The sequence below is a fragment of the Diplotaxodon limnothrissa genome, linkage group LG6 (assembly GCF_057381915.1).
Source record: "Diplotaxodon limnothrissa isolate DT_005_m linkage group LG6, D_limnothrissa_male_GT1.1, whole genome shotgun sequence".
Taxonomy (NCBI): domain Eukaryota; kingdom Metazoa; phylum Chordata; class Actinopteri; order Cichliformes; family Cichlidae; genus Diplotaxodon; species Diplotaxodon limnothrissa.
Window position 1 is genome coordinate 28,991,167 of NC_140601.1, and position 21,702 is coordinate 29,012,868.

Genomic DNA, 21,702 nt, shown 5'->3' on the forward strand with positions numbered 1-21,702 from the left:
GTCAGGTACATCTACTGTTAACATATTTTAGGATATTACTCTCTGATATTGTCTGTTTGCATTGTGGCTGACTTATTCCAGTATCACACTGCAATGTTTTTGCTTTGCAAAGCCAAGAACATACTGCACTGCAGGCTTCTAAATCAATATCCCAGCAGATATCCTATAAATAAATCTCTTTTCATAGATGATGAGGTTTTTCACTCCACCACTGCTGGATTCCTTGATTCTCCATAGGACACATCAAAAGGTCACCCTCTGTGCGACAAGTTTGTGAACACATTACATACACTATGAAGAATTTCTCCCTGTTTAAAACCTTACGAGTGCCACACCTCTACAGTGTGTGGCACTGGTTTTATTGTTTCCTTGGTCTCTTAAGCAGCGCGAGGCAGTGGGAGTAGTATAACTGGTACACTCTCTCCTTTCTCTGTTGGACTTCTTTACACTGCATTCACTAATCTATGCTCCTCTTGTTCCCATTATCTCCAGCATCTACCTGCTTTTACCTCACTGTCTTACATTTAAGTCCTAATTTTTAATCCAAATAAGATAATAAATAAAATGATTATTAATAACTAGCTTACTAAATACAAACAATTAATCAACAGTATTTCTATATTTTTAATTTCTAAAATTAACTTTGGCTCCAGTGAAGGAGTTCCCTGGTAACTGCAGTCTAACTGTTCATTAGTTAACTTTTGACAATTATGTGCCAGAACAAATAATCACATACCCATCATAATGAGTTAAAAAGAGAAAATGGAAAAATAGTTGATATAGTTTGTGTCTGAATTCTCCAAATCACAGTAAATAATACAAGTTTGTGGTCTTTAGGAAGGCCCTTTTTGGAAACAGGTTTTCATCTCAGTAGTTAAGTGTGTGCCTGTAAGAGTCAGGGTAGACTGCTGTCAGCACTGCCAATACTTATATACATTGGTTTATATTCAGCTCTTTATGTGCTCAGTATGCAGTATGCCCCATGACTTTACAAGATCATCCTACTGTGGAGTAACCCGGTAGCATCATTAAAGTCCTTTTTACTGTAATGGTCAAATTAGAAAATGTAACTAATTTGCTTAAGGTGTACATTATAATATGCACTATAAAATGACAAAAAAGAAACATTTCAAATATTGAAGTGCATACCTGCACTCAACCTTAACCTTATTAATATATGGTTTTCTTATTTTTCTTCTCTCTTCTCCTTTCTTCCTTCCCTCACACCAAACTGCTCATGGCAGATTGCCGCCCCTCCCTGAGCCTGGTAGTGTCAGAGGTTTCTTCATGTTAAAAGGGAGTTTTTCCTTCCTACTGTTGCTGTGTGATTGCTCAGTTTTCTCTGTATTATTGTAGGACTTAACCTTACAATATAAGTGCCTTGAGGTTGTGACTTGGCACCATATAAATAAAACTGAAGTGAAGTGAATTACAGTTAGTCGTACAAAAGTGCTTCAGACCTGAAATACCTCAAAGTAGCTAGATTGTTTTGTGGGTGTGTATAATGCGGCATAAAGATGGATAATGTATTTTAAACCAACTTTAAAATAATGTTGAAGCAGATACTGAGGCACTTTTAAAGTCACCCACTAAAACCAAAGTGGATCTTTCCCACTTTCACAGCTTTATTTTGAACAGCGGCTCCTGAGCGATGCAGATGTAAAAGTGAAGACTGCTGAAATTATTCATACTCCAGAAAAAAAACCCCATGTAACTTTAAGCAGCTTGCAGGAGAAACATTATGAGAGATGCAAACATGCCTATAGGGGGGAAAAGACATTTACTCAGATATGGAACACAGCAAGAGCACATTTCTATACTAATGTCTCATATTACCAAATATATCACATATTCTCCAATAAGATGGAAACTGCTGATTTCACACAAGAAGCACAGATAAACTGACAAATATAATCCTCACATGTCTATTGTAAACTGGCACAATTAATGGTTGATCATGTAGAACGAGGTCACAATTTTATACTTTATTAAAATCAATGTTTATTTTTAAAAAAAGCTTCAGTGCTGTGTGTCATTAAAATAACAGCAATACCATAAATTCAAGGTAATTCCTAGGTGTGTGCACCTATCCACATTTGTGTCATGGCTCAAAGAGAAAGCAATTTAATAACACAGTTCTTCACAGTATTATAATTATAAACACTGTCTATAAACCCTGGCATCCACAGAAATCCTTCACCGGTTTTCTATAGTAAAGACCACAAACTAAGAAATTTTTTTGTTAGATGTACTAAATTTATAAATAAACAATCTCCTTAATGTGTCTTCAAAGTAATGAGTTGTATCAATGGGCTTATGTTTATTGGAGTCATGTTTATACATTAATGAAGCATGTAGAAGGAATCGTTCTGCATATTTAAGCTTTATTTTTCTTTTTACACTCTTTCACCTCCCTCACTCTGTCTGTCCCCGAGTCTCTATTATTTTCCATAGGCTGACACAGTTCTTAGTCGCCATGGAAACTCTGTACTAGCATGTCCCACTTCTAATGGGAAAATGAAGGAGCTTCGCAAAAGGAGCAAGTGAAACAGGAAATAAAAAGCAGATGAAAATGAAAAAAATGAATAAAAAGCAATGGATACAGGTCACAAAAGGAGAGAACTACAGCGTCGAAACAAACCAACCACTTATGCCTTCTGGAAGCCAATATTGAGTCAAGACATCAGTGCCCAAGGATACCTTTTGTGCAGCAGGGAGACACAGGTGGCATCTGGCAAAATGGTATTACATTTGTATGGTTTGAGAACGCATTGCAAAAAACAGAGCACTTAAGTTAAAATAGATCATTTTAATTAGAGTAATAGAATAAAGCCGAAAGTCAGATGCTGTCCTGCCAGTTTATAGATTCTCGAAGTTAGTGAGGTGAGGGTGTCAAAGTGAATCCAAATGTCTGTTTCCATGACTTCAGCTAAGCGTGACTGACTTGTCTCCATCATAGCCTTAGGTTATCTTGCGTGATGCTCATGCCAGTATGAGCATACAAACAGAGCTGATTGTAAAAACAAAGGTTTGGCAGTCTCTTTAGTTCTGGCAGGGAAGCAAAATCATTACTGGGCAACTAAGAATCTGTGCAATCTTCTCTTGTTTATGTGGGTCATTTTGAATCATGTTGCATGTAGTGCTGTTTTTTGATATCACTGTTTAATACTGCAAACATTATGCTGCACTTTTCTACGTTACAGGTTTTCATTTCAGTATTATTTTACAAATATAAATGACAATGTTTTTCTTGAGTGCGTTATAATGTACTGCAAGCTGCTTGTCATTAAAATCAGTTTGACATTAGACTGTGTATATAAGGGTCATAAAAATCAACAGTCTGTCGCAATTTTTCTTACATTTTCCTGTGATGCACATCTTGTGATGCATCAGACCATATGTTAACTCATTTGAATGTCACTAAAATTATGAAATCATTAAAAGGCAGTAGACTTGATTGCGTTTGTATGCATCTGCATAGTAAATCAGTATCATTTTATTGCAGTTATAATCAGTAGAAAGAAATGTTTTCGAGATAACATTTAATGTGTTGTTTAAAGGAAACTGGGGTCAAAGTGAGGTAAATGGATGAACTAAATAAACAAGGTCAAACATAGACAGAAGCTCTCTCACGAACAGTCTGGATGCCCTTTAACATCAATCATGCATAAATATCAAATGTCAAAACAGGAGAAAAAAAGCAAGACAGAAAAACCTTTAGTGACTTGGGTTGAGTGAAAAAAAAAAAACAGTGAGAGGGTTGGATTTTGGTTTGTTGAAGCATTAACACTTTTGCTGATGTTGTTATGGTAGCCTATGCAATACTTAGTAATACATTTCAGTGTTCCCATAATATAGTGTAGATAATATTCTTTCTTAGATATAGGACAAAAACATTTTAAACATTTAAATAATTAACCGCAAATAGTAAACCTTTAGTAATAATTTAAATTGAGTAGGAAAATCTCTGGTCAGGACTAATTCTAGTTTGAAATGATGACCTACAGGTGTGAAGTAGGACTTGTTGCTCAATCCTCATTGAGGTTAGAATAAAATACAGTTGTCTCGTAAGAACTCTTCAGGCTAATCTGTGTGGCTAAGTTTGTATTTCTGTTGTTCAGAAAGGTTACACTGACACTGAGAGTGTTTTTTACTCTGTCTACAAACCTTTCCAAAAAATGCATTTATGTCTAATATGCATGCATATATAGGACTGCTAGAAATTTTGCATTACTGATTTGTTAAGTGCTAATTCTTTGCACCAAGTATTCCAGTCTAATCTAACCTAATCTGTGTCTTAGTGACATGATATCATTATGTCAGTTTTCCTGAGTGTTGAGTTTTTGTTTTTGTTGGGTTTTTAAGCTGCTTAAAACACCCTTTAAAAGTGTCGTGCATCATAAAAGCCTCACACAGGAGTAAGTAACAATTGATTATCTGCCACAAAGAACGTCATAAAGATGCCGAATAGCCATGTTTGTTCATTTTGACCTGTTAGATGTTATAAAGTTAAAACTGGGATGTTAAATGCTGCTCAGTGCAGTGTTGGTACATCAGCATTCTCTTTTAATATTGAGCTTCAGTAAACATCTCTGTTTTGGACATCTGGGTCATGTAAGTCTCCTTCCTGCTTCTATCGATTTCTATCATAATGATAATAAAATCTGACCAGCGACCAAATCAATAACTTCATTTAAGATCCCTTTTTAGCCCTCACTTTACATGTTAATGCAATGCAGGTGGTATTTTCACACTGCAGTTCTCATCAATAGTGCAATATTCACCAGAAAAAAAAACCAGATAAATACTGTATGTAAACTTTGTTTTGGTGTAAACTAGAGATGGCACGATACCACTTTTTTATGTCCGATACCGATACCGATATCATAAATTTGGATATCTGCCGATACCGATATGAATCCGATATAGTGTTTTTTAATCAACAAAACTGTTTTTTAAAATATCTTGCTGCATTTTGCAAGTCTGCAAGTTCATACTCAAGTTTAAAACAACAACTACACTAAAGCTATTCTGTTATACCTGTATACAAAAAAAATATTTCATAGTTCAGCAATACTGATCAATCTAATAAACTTAGACCTACACCATCCTCCCTATTCTGGTATTTTAAAGAGTACTTAGCGTAAATATTAAGCAACCTAACTAATAGGGTTCCAACTCCCAGCAACAACAAAATTAAATAAATAAAAAATTGGGAACCACCCCTCACGCGCCACCTCATGATGCTTAATCAACGTAATCAACCTTAATTTGATGCAGTGTGAAAAAAAATGCACAGAAATCAATTATTTTTCAAGAAATATTAAATAGATTCAACATCTTTCTTCAACAAAATTGCAGACTGCACAGATGGTACCTTCCCAAAGTAAAAAGTACTATAGCTTACTAGGGTATATATATTAGACTTAATAGTCACTATATACAGTAATTGACTTCTATTCATTTTACATCAAATTAAAACTTTGGGTGTCAGATAATTATTTATTAAAAGCTAGACATTTTAAATGAGAATAAGAAAGAAAAGTATGTCTTTGTGCCCCCTTTTCCCAGTTAATGCCCTATCGGCCCCCCTGGCTAAACTTTGCTAGATCCGCCCCTGCACAGTTACCAGCGTCAGCTACGTAGAAAAAGATCCTGGTGTAGAAATTAATATTAAATAAATTCTAACAACAGCTTATCAAGCTTAAACGTGCTGCTGTTGTTCAGCCGCTGGTTTCCTCTTTCTGGTGCAAAGTGGACCAAAAACAAACGAGAGACAGACTCGCGACAGAAAAGCCGATCAGCTGATTTAAGCAGTTTCACGATTGAAGTAGCAGCCGGAGAGCGAGAGGCAGTCGCTTGTTAAGCTTAACGCAGGAATGCTTTACAAACATTCAGAGATGGACTTACACACTTGCTTTACTTCTCTCGGGGATAACTTTGTCGGAGATGAAATGCCAGGTTGCTAGCGAAGCTCCAAATGCTATCCAGACCACCGACAGGTCCTGCATGCCACAGCTGCTCTATCACGTGATGCATACGTTCTGAGGTGAGTTACGGCGTGTTGCAAGTTTTGTGAGGTGCTTTCGTGATATTTAATGGATCGGATTACATTTTTTATTTTTCTCCGATATCCGATCCAGTAATTTAGGTCAGTATCGGACCGATACCGATACGTAATATCGGATCGGTCCATCTCTAGTGTAAACTAACTGAATACATTTTGGGCAGAGAGACGCTGCATGTGTCTGGGGGTTGAAGCTGTGACTAATGAACTATCACATGATGTGACTGTGATCCCAATGCATCACTCTGCTCAATGACCTATTTAGTTACATGAGAAGACTTGTATTGAAAAACAGTATTTGGTGGACATATTTTGTGTCACACCCACTCATTTCTGAAGGCTTCACTGGCCGGATGATGCAGCGCGAGGTTACCCCAATGGGTTAAATTTTGACACATGAAACATGGGCACAAATAAATACTTCTGATCCATTAACAGACCTGGGTATGAGTGTTCATTTGCATTCTGTGTGTGTGTCTGCTTGTGCGTGTGGATGTTTACCATGTTTGTATATCTTTGTGGGGACTTCTCTTTGTTTACTATGCTTGTGGGGACCAATGGGCCTTTTAGGGACAAAATCCCTGTACCCATGAATTTGAAGGCATTTTTGAGACTCAAAGTGTGGGTTTAATGTCAGCGTTACAATTAGGTTATGGTTAGGTTTAGGCTAAGGGTTAGGATTAGGCATTAATTTTTGATGGTTAGGGTTAGGATAAGCATCTAGGGAACACATTATGTCAGTTAGATGTCCCCACAAAGAGATGAAAACACGATGGTGTGTGTGCCTGTGTCTGTATGTGTGCACCTGTGAACATGGGCCATTGCAAATATTTATCCATAAACAGGATATATTAATGAAATCGGACTGTTTGCTAATCCTAAAAGACTTTATAGATTCCCTCCCCCACATTCTCTCCTGCTAAAGCAGTGTCAATATAGACTTTATTCCCGTTTAGTCACATATTAATGCAAATTCTGTTCCACAAGGCTAAAATAAAAATCATTACCAATACATATGTTAATAGCTTGAAAATAACTGCACAAAATCAACTTTGTAGAGTATTTAATTTTTGTCTCATTTAATTTGTAGAGATGAAATGAAAAAGTACGAAGCTGCACAGCACAAAGTAACAGTGCCTACATGCGACTTTTAAATAAGTACTTTCCCATCTCAATTTCCAGACCCAGTATGAGTCATCTATCATCATATGGTAAGTGAAAATAGTTCTATCACAGTATCTTTGTTAAAAAAAAAACCCAATTATCTGCTGTGACAAACACCATCTTTTTAGAAGACCCTTTAAATTGGCTCTGTCATCTTAGGACTGTGACCCCCTTTCAAGAGTAACCTGCCTACAGGTTTATTAGTGCTAAATCACAACAGCAGTCACCTCAGCCTGCTATGTACTTTAAGATAAAGTTCCTTTCTCAATTTATTGTTTTTCACCATACCATTCCTTTTTTCAAAAGATCGATCTAATCTGATTGATGATACAATCTGATCATGGAAAGCAAAAGTTTAAAGCACTCAGACCAAATGACAAATGAGAATTGAAGCCCCTTGTTACAATTACTGCCATATAGGCAGGCATACCTGGGTTTTAGCGATTACTCAAATAAATGAGGATGGCAGATGGAAGAAAATTGATGCAGTGGAATATAACCTGACCATCTGGGTTTTATTCTGTGAACACACTGAACCTTCAATCAGCCACCAGTATTGTCTCTTGTGCAATGCCCTTCTGATTATGAAGAGAATGGATGGTGGAGTGTCAAATTTGCAGATTGAAGTAGGACAATGACAATAACTGCAAATTACCAGGGATAAAAAGAAAAAGGAGATATTTGGGGAGGTAATGGAATATGGTTCTTTAAAGTTCTTACCTTTTGATGAGTGTGGTTGATCAGCAGTAATGTTTAGGTGGGTGGTATGTGTTAAAGTAACATCTGCACGAATGCCAAAACCATGGTTTCCCAACAATACATTATTTTGTGCCAAGATGATAAATGTTATTTGCTTCACCTCGCAGGGGTTTTATTGTTGCGGCTGAGCCGAGAGAACACACAAAGATAGCTTTCGACATATGTTAATCAATAGCCCATTCAGGCAAGGCAAGGGAAGGTTACCCATATCTCTCAGAGTTTATGCAACAAGTAGGCTACTTGAAGCTTTAGTGATCCATGTGCAACTAAAAGCAGCTTAATTTAAGTCTGTCTCTGCCAACTATATAACAAAAAAAATGCTGAACATTTGTTAATAATATATGCAAGAAAGAGGAATTTATTTTTTAAATATAGGCTTTATTTCTCTAATTGTTCAATTAACTGTATATTTCAAAAAACAACAAAAAGAAGCCCATTCATCTGAAAATGATCAGGTAGAAGGACTGGATGGAAAAGGAGGGAAAAACCACTAAAAGACGCAAAGTGTGAAGAACCGTTACTTAATAGCACTTAAGGAAGCAAAATTCACAGAAATGAGGGGTGGCTCAAGATGGTACTGTATTGCACAGTACTTGTATATGTCTAACAGGTGAGGGTTACAGTGGTGCGTAGTATCCCCAAAGTGCATGCAGTCAAATGAAATTCTACCTTTAGCACACACACCTAAGCAAACATGACTGGTTGCTGTCCGTGAACTGCATGAATGCACAAGCGTGTTTGAGTGTTCCTTTGAGGAACAAAAAAAAAAGGCTGTTTTAAATAAATATTGAAAAACACATGCACATGTATTTGTGGAGTCATGGCTCACTTGTTATTTTTTTCAATGCATTTTCCATACATCTTGCTGGAAAGAACATTAGCATGAACCTGCACTTTCACATATGAACTGTAGGTCATCATGTGATTTACAGGTTGTCAGAGATTTACAGTTAACAAACAGTCAGGTGAATAAACAACAATGAGACACTTGTGTAGGTTAACGTGCTGCACGGGTGAAAAGCTCAGAGCAAATCACACCGAACTGAAGTATTCGTTTATTTTTATAGGTTACATCGTCAATATGCAAATATAATCACATTTCCTGTCACGCAGGTCCTGATGTCTGTCTGCATGCAAGCTGTGTGTGTGTGTGTGTGTGTGTCACAGAGTATGTGTGTTGCAGGTCAATTTCTAAGAATAATATAATGCAAGTCAACTTCTGCGGATATGTATTTCTGTGCTGGTCTCTTGTCAGTGTCACAGGGTCAGCTTCCTGTTTTAACAGAAAACTGTCTGGTGAAATATGTATAACATAACTTTTGAAGCATTAGCAAATAAAACAATAAAAACTCCCTGACACAGGTCATATGCGGTTTTTGATCGTTAGAAACAGGAACGGGCTTCAAACATGATGTTGATTTGGGGGGTGCTGATGCTGACTTCCTTTACTTTTAGGCTTATTCTGTTAAAAAAAGGAATTCTCACAGTCCATATGCTTTTAGTCACTACACATTAAATTAAGACTTGAACAGTGACATGTATTCTACAGCTCAGGAATTGCTGTAATATTTGGAGTCTTATTATGGGTCTCAGAAGACTGGACATTCTGATTGTTAGAGGCTTTCCACAGGCAGGGTCTCTTCAGATGAATAGCTTCTGTCTTCATTCATCCAGTCTTTTTGTTGCTGCTCCGTCTCTGTTGTGAATACCTGGGGAGACAGCTCTGGCACATAGCTTGAGAGCATATATTGATGTTTTTCCATACCTTTCAACTCTTCTAATTTTCCCATGTTACCTTAACAGTTCAATACACTCCACGCTGGAGGTGAAAGGAGCTGAGGCACAGCTCAGCTTTACCACTGAGTTATTCATGCATTGGTCTTACTGAAGCAACAGTTGTTGTAGAAAGTGTGCCAGGAGTCTGTATACACAGTGAATGGTTAAAATGGACAAGCCTGCCCTCTACCAACTTCTTTGAAAAAGCCGAGAAGAATAACACAACTGTGTTCAAAATCAGTCAGCGATGGCAACAACAGAGATAGCTGAGTCATGTATCTGATATGTCATGCAATAACCATGGTGCAGCAGAGAGATGAAGTGTTCAATTACACCTCCTGTGCTGTCACCTGGGAAATTTACAGATAGTACACCCTTTTAGTGTTTGACCCACCACTGCTTCATGAGTAGCCATGACCTAAAATTGCAGTTTTGATGAGTTGAGTTGTAAAATTGTGCTCTCACTTGTAGTAACGGGAAAGGGCTAAGTGTATTTACTCAGGTAATACTTGTGTACACAGGATTTCCATTCTATGCAGCTTGGTATGTTTTCTTTCTGCCCATAATTTCAGAGCGAAATGTACTCATTACTAAAGCAACAAATGCAGCTCACTTTCATTCACCTACACCTTAATAAGATGATGAGGTTTTAATTAATGCTGAGTGACATAATTTAATTTTTCAAAGTAGCATCAATCTCCAGTTGTCTTGCTTTGCCTGTAAGTTAACTTCTCCTACTGGCTCTGCTTTACACGCTGCATTAGTACTTCTATTTGTTCTGACCAAACAAACTAAAAAAAAAAAGTCAGATTAAAGTCAAAACACAGAGAGACGTGTTATGTACTAGAACACTGAAAGATATGATTTGTTCAGTAAACATTAATCCAGCCACAGCATGCTGCCAAATCAAACATCGCACCTACGCATGCTAGCTAACCTTCGATTGGGCAGGTTTACAGCTGCTTAATGAGAGGATAGAAATGACAGTTATTATTTTAATTTGCAGCTTTATATTTTCATTCTAGTTCTACATTAGATTAGCTTTGTATATATTACAGTTAATAATAATCTGCCTACAACAGCTGATATTGTTAGGGAATTGCCTCAAAAGCTGATATTAGTTTAATCGTAACCATTAGTGCCCATTGAATCTGTTTTCAGACTAAAATTTTCTACACTACAGCTATTTCCATGTTTATTTCCCTTTGAGCGGATCTGTGTTGTTGTGATTTATGTGTAGTTACTGGGAAAAGAACGAAACACTAACATTAGCTCACTGAGAAACAAAGATATTATGGCTCTCTGGTGTAATGTGAAGAACAAGCTTTTACGGTGATACTTTTACTAATATATGAGTAGCTGTCAAACAGTTCACTGATCATTTGCAAAAGAGGGGTTTATTTAGCTTCAATCAAGGTTTAGAGTGCATCATAGTACAGAAACAGTGAAGGTTTCAAATGATTTTCTCATGACCTCGAATTGGGGGCTCGTTTTTGTTCTTGTCCTTCAAGATCTTCTTCATATACAAAAGTTAGTCATGGAGTGCCATGTGAAATGCAGATTATTAAACATTAGGTCTCCCTCTTCTAAGTCCCTGTTAGTACATGAATTAATAATTGATCAACAAATTAATTTACTGAGATGTCTCTGAAGGTTCTCAGTCATCCAGGTCATCGTAGTTTAAGGAGCTTGGAAAGAAAAGCTTCTGGACTTCTTTAGGTTTCTAGAAGATGTTTCACCTCTCATCCGAGAAGCTTCTTCAGTTCTAAGAGCAACTGGTAGAGAGTCCCAGGTTTTAAGCCCTATGGGAGTGTCCCCAAGAGCACTGTGAATGACCATCTTTGAACAGAGGCGGTGGCTTACGACACCAACTGTATGCCATCTATAATCCAGTTTTGAGATCTCTTCACAGATGCCATAATGCCGACTCATATCCTGGGTGAAACAGAACATTTAATAGTATTTCCTGAAAACCCTCTTTTGTCTGATCATAACATTTAAATTTACAATAATGGATTAAACACAGCAGATGTCTTTCTGAAAGCACTGATAAAAATGTTGAGTCAGGCATTCCTTAAATGTTAACTTAAGGGGATTTTTAAAATTTCCTACAAGACTGCTCAAAGAAGTCTAGCATTAATTAATTATATCAGTCTTAAAAATGATCAACCTGTCTCTATTAATTGGCTATGTACCCCAGGGGGTCTCTGTTTTCTTTGGAGTATTGTAGGGCCTTTGCCTTACAATTAAAAGTGCCTTGAGGCAACTGTCGTGATTTGTTGATATATAAATAAAATTAAAATTAAATTAAAATAACACTGAGATGAATCGTGCAGCCATTTTGATCAGAATATGCCCTTTAAATTATAAACATCCTGTATGAGAGTGACACTCAAAAGTGATTTCATACATTTATTACATCTATTGCAATTCATCATTATCAGGTTGTTCTTGAATCTCTCTGAAAAACTTTGAGTTTATTCAGAACTCTGCAGCAAGAGTAATAACTGCGGCATTTCAAATCCTTCTCCTCACATACAAAAGCTTGAATAATCAAGCCCCATCATATCTTCAGATCTCCCATCCTAACACAGAACTTTGCTCTTGGACATCAGGCCTATTTGTGGTTCCTCCAGTTATCAAAAGCAGAATGGAAGTCAGAGCCTTCAGCTTTCATGTCCGTCTTATATGGAACCAGCTCCCAGTCTGGATTTGAGCAACAAATACTCTCTACTTTTAATATTAGACTTTTCACTCTCTGTGCATTTATACACCAATACTGTATTTACCCATTATCAGTAAGTGATCTTCATCGCTCTCACCTATAGTTAGTTTTGTGCCGTCTCTCTCTGTTTATCTCTTCTTTCCTTTCACCCAGTTGCAATGGTTGACCTGAGCCCAGTTCTGCCTGAGATTCCTTCTTCTTTTTTCCCTTCCCATTGCTGCCAACTGCTTGTCCATAGGGGGTCTTCTGATTGTTGGGGGTTTCTCTGTATTATTTTAGGGTTTTTACCTTCCAATATAGAGCATTTTGATGTGACTGTTGTTGTGAATTGGTGCTATAAAAATAGTATTAATTTCACTATAAATATAAAAATACACTTACAATTATATCTTTAAACATATGCTGCTTTCAGATGAATATGTTGTTATTCTGATCTCATCAGAGACATTCAGAGACTGGGGTTGTGAGCTGATATTGATGTTATCTTTTATAGATTTATAAAATATGTCAAACTTGTTTGTTTTTTTTGTTTTTTTTTTGTTTTTTAAATGTCTTGGGCAGTCATGTAAATGAAAGCACAGGGTTTCTGTAGCCTTCTACTAGCTTTTTGGCCAAATAATCCAAAGCCAACTCCCATTTACCGTAATGTTAGGTAACAGGCTATCAGTGCTTCGCATAAATCTCAGCAGTTTGTTGACATAATCTGGCTTTTATCTCCCCTTTCCATTCCCCTGCCTATCCCCCCTCCCGCTCTCATCTATCTTGCTTCAGTGTTTGTCGGTCAGTCCGCTTCTTATCTTGTCTCATTCGATCTTCCCCCTTGCCCCTCCCTCTGATTTTGTGTATGGTATAGAGCTGTAGCAATCGGCTTGACCAATGACCACCTGGCTGTCAAGGTGATAATGTAAACCTCCCCAAGAGAAGATTACTCTCGCTTACTGGGATAATTGGTCAGACACACACTTAAACACAGAGACACACACCGTCGAAGCCAAGGCACACTGTAAGACACCTCTCTGTTTCCATGGGAACATAACCTGAAACCTCTGTATACACTCACTAACGCATCCAAGTGAATACATAGTACACCCCCCTCTGTGTACTTTGCCCAGATGAGGTGCTCACAGGAGAAACCAACTTCCAACATTGAGAAATGATGCAACAAGACAACATGATCACTAATAAAAACAGGGACAAGGTTTTCTGGGGTAATGGAAATATCCTGTTCAACATGACTCTTTTTTTTTTTTGCAAGAGTAACAAGAAATCTTTAAAGAAAACAAAAGATTCAGTTCAGCTGAATTTAATTTAGAACAACACACGTCATCTCAGGGCATTTATTTAGGTCGAGATGCTTCAAATTTTATGAAGAGCACCCAGTGATTTCTGCAGTACAAACATTTAGCATAACTGGGCAGTAAACCTGCTAACAAGAAAAACATTTTGGTAGAGGATAGAAATATGTATGCCTCAGCTAAAATTAAAAAATAAATGTAATAATGCATTTGATATTTGTGTTCAAATTGTTCAGCAAACTGTTAGTGGTTTAATGTGAGACCAAATTCACAAAACTCTTAGTGAAGAAAACTGTTTGTTGTGAAGTAATATATTTGTCTGCATTTACATGGCAAGCGGACCAAGACAGCTTGGACAGTCTGAGTCCTTAACCGTGAAATTAGTTTAGGATCGTTGTTTGTCCAGAGGGCGACTATCTGTTTGTAAGTTGCTCCACCTTGTGGTTAAAAGTGGATATCACAATTAAAAGCAATGATCCATCCATCTTCTTCTGCCTCTATTTGTAACTTCTTCTTCTTCTTCTTTTTGAATGAGTTTGCTTTCAGTTAGTTTCCAGAGGGGCTTGCTTGTTTTAATGCAGTTTATGCAGTTAATGTAGTGCTGCTATTATATTTAGGGCATATGCCAGATGTAGGAGTCACAGTACAGTTATTAAAATCAAAACACTGAACCTTTTGAACACAGTTTTTTTAGTTTAGTTCTATTTATCCATAATAACCTTGAGATGAATAACGTAAAATAAAGACAGCAGTTTACTGAAGTAAGGTTTTTTTTTTACTTAAACATTTTGGCCATCTGCTTGCTCGTTAGCAAGTAGCATCTTCAAAAGGAACTCAATTTTGGAAAGTCAAAACCTCAGGATTGGAGGGACTGCTATGCCTCAAGTGTCTGGGTGGAGAGGAGTGTCGCTATGAGTGTGTGTGCCAATAAACCACAGATCAGAAACATGCGAGTGTGTGTGTGGGGGGGTGAAAAGGTGCAAAAAGCATAAGGACAGACCGTAAAATGTGCAAACGTCAAGAGAGCGGACACAAGGTAATAAAATAGAATAGAATTAGGATTGTAAGAGAGAAGAATAGAAGAGTGGTGCTCCGTGGATCATGTGAGGTCCCCAAGTGGCTGAACATACAATGAATAAGTACCAGATTTTCCAGAGTCACCTTTCTCTTTTTTTTTTTTGTAGACATTTTTAGTCCAGTTACGCCTGAATTGTCATGTTTGAGCAAGATTTTTGCTGCTCAATGTGGAGCTATTATGTAAAAACAAGTAGCTTTTTGTTACATTCATCTTAAGGTTAAAAAGGGAGCAATGGGCCATATATCCTCCAGCTACACTGACAGTAAGCCTTATGTAACTGAAGATGCATCTGTGATACTATATTCCAATTCTCTGTAATATTTTTTACTGCCGAAGAAGCTCATGAAATGATCATTACAAAAAGCTAAAGGCTCAACAGAGCTGTCTTTGTCTGTCTGACTATAGGAGGGCTTCCCCCTCAAAGATCAAAGTTGTGGGATTTTGGAGGGTTTTTCCAAGTAACTGCTTTGAAGCGTGTTTCTTTGGATTGCACCAATGAGCTGGTCTGCTTTGATTTATTTCTAGCATTTTCAGAAACTCGGTATATTGAGTGTCATAGTGAAAGTGTGTGAGTGCACTAATGGAGTGTATATAAAATGCATATGTTGGATGTATGCAATGCATAGACCAAGACACAAATAAACACAGAAAACACAGTAAGGTTTTACTGTGTTTGCTGAATTTTGCTATGAAAGTTGAACGTTTTATTCTCAGAGCTACTGTGTTTGCTTTATTTGTTTCACTGCAGAAGGTGTTGTTTAGTTCTCCAGCAGTGACACAGCACAAATTACAAAGTTGAATAACCTTTCTTAAATGAGGTTTATAGCATATAGCTAAATTTTCAGAAAATCTAAAGTATTGTGAAAAAAAAGGAAAACGAGAAAGCAGATTTTTTTTAGTAAGGTCATTTCCTATTGATAAAACTACAGTGGAAGTCCTTTACTGAGCTCTCCTGCTTGTAAAGACATGCATTATTCTTTTTCTTGATTAAAATCTTTATTTAAACTTCAAATGTATAACATCCGACAGAAGAGCATTACATTAAGATTCAGAATTAAACTGTTAATTTCAAATTTAATTAGCTCATTATCACTCAGTCTGCAAGAGAATTACTTTGCTGACATTTCTGTAATTTGCTTTGCTCTCTGCAAGAACACTTAATTTGCATCATTAGCATTATTTTTCAAAGTTAAATATGTGACAGATCAATTTCGGTGCAAAACACATTAAAACAACACAAACATTTTCATAAAACATATCAGGACTGATGTGCTGTGACACTGCGGGAATATACATTTGTTTATAGAGCTCCCCAATTATGGGGTGGAAAGTAAGTAAGTCCCAGTTATGGACATTAAAACCACATTATTATAAAAACATTTTTATTGTCAAGACGATGGTTTGTGTTAGGCAGGCATTAGTTAGGCTTCCATTTGTGGTCAGGACATTGCATGTGTGTAGATGTGTGTGCTGTGCATCTGTCTGTGTATACTGTGTCAGGTTTGTACTGTAACTGGATGCATCTGTCAGCTCTCAAATATGTGACCTTGGATTGGTTTACCCACTAGATCTCAGCCAGTCTGCTACATGACACTGCTTTAGTGAGAGCATTAGCTGAGAGTCACTCTGACTTGAAAAGCCTCTCAAATGTTCTGTCTGAAGAGGGTGCAGTGAGCCGTTAAAAGGCTCAGTTTTTGCCTTGGAGCGGGGTTTGTCCTCTGGCGTTTAGGACTCACTAGTCAGAGATTGAAAAGCAAACTGAAAGATGAGGAGCATGAATAATGACTTGAGGCAATATTCTTGCTCAAGTTTACTGTAAGCATTTTTATGAAACTAAGGTGACCTGTCATAAAGTGTTGTGTGGCAGGAAGATTGCAGACTCGGATGCAGGACTCATAATTCGGGAAAATGAACTAAAGAAGGCAGCTTCATTGCTGTAAACTTGCTAAAAAGTACAAGAGACAAATAATATGGGGGCAGAAGCGAGAAATACATACAGTACAAGGAACTAAGAAACACACTGAGCACACAACATGAGGGAGGTCACAACAAGTGCTACAAGAAACTGGGGTCTTAAGTACACACAGGAGGTAATTAGGAAAAAGGAAGACACTAAGGAACACAGGTGAACCAAATCAGGGAAAACAAGACATGGGAAGCAAACGTTTTCACAAAGCACACAAGATGAGGGACTGGCAATATAAAACAGGAAGTAGCAGAACACCAGAGACGGAGACTTAATAAAGAATAAACTCAAAACACCGGGTCAAAGACCCAGGAGCATTGCATGAACAGGTTTTCATGTGTGGTGTGTTACAAGCTACTTAAAGAACAGCCCCAGTCAAACGAGCTGGCTATTATCACTTTTTAGCTAATGAAAAGAAAAAAAGAGAAACTTTAATCTGCATTTTGAACATGCACGCTATTACTTGTTGCTTGACTAACAGTTCAAATATGTCCTGGAGTATGACGTGTTTCAGAAGGAAACTGGTCAAAGAGGTCATCTTTTACAGTCTACATTGTGGCCGAGAGTTTTATTTTCATGGGACTGAACAGCTACACACATAAAGCAGTGCTCCAGAGACGGACCTCACACACACTTCAAAAGATATTTTCATCGCTCTGTTTAAAATTGTTGTGTATTTTTTTTCTTTTCCATTTTCATTGTTTAAGTCTGACAGCAAGTGAAATTACCACAACATTTTCTCCTGTGCTTTCCTGTGATGTAACTATTTTGATATTTGATTTACTTTATATCAATCAGCTCTCACCTGGAATTAATGATTCTGAACTAAATTGCCTATGTTTACCAGGCTGGTGCAAAGTGTGGTAAATCAGCTCGTTGAATGAAAACATATTGCTCCCTAGGGCTGCTCAATTAATCGAATTTTAATCACGATTACGATCTGGGCTTTCAACGATCATTAAAAATGACTGAGCCGATTATTAGCCCCTCCCTAATTTATCCGCGACACCTTAAAGGCCGGTCCGTGAAAATATTGTCGGGCATAAACTGGTCCGTGGCGCAAAAAAGGTTGGAGACCGCTGATTAAGAGGACCCGAGGGAAGCTCGGAAAGCTAAGCAGAAGTTATTTGGAGAGTGACTGCCGTTGGTTGAAAAGAGAGTTTAAAAAAAAAAAACTTCAGTGGTGTTGCACACTATTTTATATTATTTTTTTAAAGTCATTGTTAACCCTTTAAAGCCGGTCAGAGCAGCACGCTCTGTGTTGTGTAACTATTTTTAAATCCCTGTAGAACCTGAACCGTGTAAGCTAGCGCAATAATTTGTTTTGCATATGAAACCGGAGGAGTTGTACTTACATCTGATGCCATCAGCTTGTCCTCGGTCACGGTTTCGTTCCACATATAGCTTTGCAAAAATTGCATAAAAAGCGCTTGCAGGAACAAAAACATAATATTCCAGAAACACGCTTTGCCGTTCCTATCAGCTGTTCGTAACACTTCCCACAGTGAAATGATGCACATGCTGTTTTCTTTGCAAATTTGCATCATAGGATTGTTTTTTGTTTTTCCTGCAGTATATAAAAATTGCTGTATCTCCAAAATAAAACTATGAAGACACTCAAAATAAATTTCCTGTTGTTGTAAACTATTTTTTGCAACTTTATTGTATTTAAAGTTTTGAGGGATAAGCCTCTTAAATTTCTCCAAGTAGAAATATATGTAAACAAAACAAAAGCGATTTTCAATTTTTTTTGTAGTTTATTGCACTTTTTTGCAATTTATGTAATTACTATGGACTTAATGCATACATATTATTAAAATATGGGCTATAACAGTTGTATTGATGTATAGCAACTTGAAATGCTCCCACAAATGGCACTACAGCATGTAAAAAAAATAATATAAGCTCTGGTGGACTTGGTTCTATAGTAGGTCTTAAAGGGTTAAATAAATATCGTCAAATAATCGTGATCTCAATTTCAGTGAAAATAATCGTGATTATCATTTTTGCCATAATCGAGCAGCCCTATTGCTCCCAAGTGGTTCCTAAAGCAGCTACTTCTAGTTAGCAGCACATATCACCAGAGGGCAGCATCTGTCCAGAAACTCTAGACAGATTTATTGCTTGACTGAAAGAAAAGGGGGTTTGCTACATGACAGTTCTGTATTTCTGAAATAAATCTAACAAAGAGCCTTTTATGGTCTTCATTCATAGAGAACTTTTACACAGATGACAGTGCTGGACATGCTTGAGAAAAAAACATCCATGGAAAGGTTTATAGCTGCTGATTAAACTGAACCAGTATAGAGTTTTTAATCACTTTAGCAATTATAAGAAAGTGCATTTTCTCTGAGAGTGTTTCCATTTAAACATCTCCTTGTGTTCTTAAAAAGATCCGTGAAACCACTGTGCATTTCTCTCCTAGCCTCTATTGAAGCCAAACAACAACACATTTTATACTGTTATGATTACTGGCTGTCTTCTTATCACCTCACTGTGGTGTGTAATTTTCTTGTTCATGTCAGCCAATAGCACAAAGGAAGAAAGATAAGCCTTTGGATTACGCAAGATGACTCACTTAATCTGATTCTCGACGCCCTGGTTTTGACAAAAAAATCCATAAGTCTCAGTACCTTGTTGCTTCTAATCAGTGTTAATCATTGATTCATGCCTCCCCACATTCCCTATGTCTGGTGACACTCCGTGTGGTGGGAATTCCATTATTTAAATATAACTGGAAGTAAGATTAAAAGGCAAAAAATTGTTCTGGTACTTTCCCGGGCTGTAACTTTGTTGCCGTTGGAGTGTGTTCCTCTAGTGCTCTTCTGGGGTTTAGGATTCTGTATCAACATACTTGCGATGTATCTGTCAGACACGGTGCTCTTCAAGGAGCAGTTGTAAGGCCCGTGTGAACTGTTCCGCTCCAGGTAACTGTGGATAGTAAGCCAGCCTTGTTCGTCCACACTTTTTCCGGTGTACTGTTTCAGAGATCCATCTGAGAGGTTGCGGGAGCCGTGGAACCAGTGGACATTTCCGTCTGGGTAGACTTGCTTGAAGGTGCACACAGGTCCCGTGGTCGTTAATTTACCCTCCACGATCCCACCACACTCTGCAGGGAAAACCACGAGAAAAGTTTTAAAATGCACTCAACGCACACCGCATCATTCAATAATCTCATTTAGCGCGTGAAACTATTAAAATCCTACGCCAATTTTTGCTGTCAGATGAATCACAAGGAAACATTTGCTTAACATTTGCTTAATTATTAACATTTGTGTTTAGATGCATTTTCTTTGTATTTGGTCTGATATGTGTTCTGGTAAATTTGGAAGCAGAGGCAAAAAAGAAGACTGCAATGCAAAAGCAAAGTAAAAATGTGTTTTGTAATAAAAGTTTAAGAAGTTTAAACATATTACTCTGCAATATTATAATTTGCTTTAATAGGAAAATTTAATTGAAGAACTCTGACCTTGTAACTCCACTTTAGTAGATTCATTGAGTGCTCCTCTGTTGGAGCGTTGCTTACACGTGTATTTTTTTCCGCTCTCTGGAGGGAGCATCTTTTTGAAGATTAGCGACAGCCGTCCATCTTCATATTCACAGGTAAAGTTACTCAGAGATGCTCTGTGGAGTTCAGTAGTGATCCCTTTACTGTCCACAGAACACAAAAGTGTTTCCTCTTTGAACCACTGCATAAGTTTGATTGATATTCCATGATGAACCGAGGATGTGTTGCAGTTGAGGGAAACTTGCTCGCCACACTCTGCAGTAATCTTGGGACTAACTCTTAGTTTCACCAACTCTGCAGATAACGATACAGACAAAGAAATGTTTCATGTTTCGTTTTTTTGTGTCTTAAAGTTGGAGGAGGTAACGCCATCACACCATTATTACATCTTTATTAGAATATTCACCCTTTTACACTAACTTAGATTTAAATTTATAGTTCAGATAAGTTAATATGATCCAAAGCTGCAAAACAGTTGTCGCAGATATTTCAAACTCTACTCAGCAAATACTAATTTATAGTAATTTAGTATAGTTTAGTAATTTCACATACCTTGTGTTGTAAAAGCAAATGCAGTCAGAAGCCAGAGCGTGTGCAATGCTGTGAATCCCATTGTCAAATCTTTCACATTTCTCTGTAACATAGAGAACCATCAAACCTAATTAGCTCTCGGTAAATGCACACTAGGTGTTTTCCTGCAGACAGGATGGAAGGCTGACCTTAAAGCCGGATTCATTAACCAGATGTCTGTTAAGTCTTGTTGTTCACCAAAATGACCTCTCGAGAACTGCTGCTTCTCCTGAGCCCTTATTCAGAGCTTGTGGTCCCACAGTCCTTTTGGCTCGTCAATAAATTCTGCATATGCCGCCTCAGACTTCAGAAGATATGAAGTTAATCATTACTTTTAAGTGGAATTACCGGGAAGGCTGAAGCCGTATCCCTGTGAAAGGCGTGGTGTTGAAATCTAAACAACAGTGAGGCTGGAAAGGAAGTGTCGTATTTCTCTGTGTGAGTGTGTGTGAGTGTGTCAGTAGTAAAAAGAACAGACAAAAATGAGACAAAATGAAGACCTATTCATAAAGCAGTAAAAGCCACCACAATCAGAGAATTGTCTGACTTTCTTTGATGTGCTTCAGCAATCTTCTGTAGCTTCATTTTGCTGCATTCATCTCTGATATAGATTTTTTTCCCATGGGGTCATTATCCCTGTTTAATTCTGTTCATCTAACCCCAGGGGAAATGCTTTATTGTAAGCTGTTATGGTGTGAAGAGCCACTTTCACTCTGTTAAGGACTTCATTGTGTGTCACTGTAAAGTAATGAGTCATGTTATTTAAAGCTGTTATATCATCATGGGAAAGTGAC

At 37.4% G+C, this 21,702-nt stretch overlaps 1 protein-coding gene across 1 annotated transcript; it reads right to left on the reverse strand.

Moving 5' to 3' along the window:
* Nucleotides 1–19,550: 19,550 nt before the first annotated feature.
* Nucleotides 19,551–20,981, reverse strand: LOC146630793 (uncharacterized). The gene is made up of 3 exons (XM_085356105.1): nt 20,891–20,981; nt 20,300–20,632; nt 19,551–19,939 (listed from the first exon to the last, which is right to left on the reverse strand). The coding sequence occupies exons 1-3, from the start codon at nt 20,979–20,981 to the stop codon at nt 19,551–19,553; spliced, it is 813 nt and encodes a 270-aa protein (XP_085212231.1).
* Nucleotides 20,982–21,702: the final 721 nt, after the last annotated feature.

Excerpts from the sequence above, each read along its gene's own strand:
- LOC146630793 (XM_085356105.1), bottom strand. The coding sequence starts at position 20,981 with ATGTTACAGAGAAATGTGAAAGATTTGACAATGGGATTCACAGCATTG. Across the intron at positions 20,633-20,890 it reads ATTTGCTTTTACAACACAAG|AGTTGGTGAAACTAAGAGTT; the intron begins GTATGTGAAATT and ends CGTTATCTGCAG. Across the intron at positions 19,940-20,299 it reads TACTAAAGTGGAGTTACAAG|AGTGTGGTGGGATCGTGGAG; the intron begins GTCAGAGTTCTT and ends TTTTCCCTGCAG.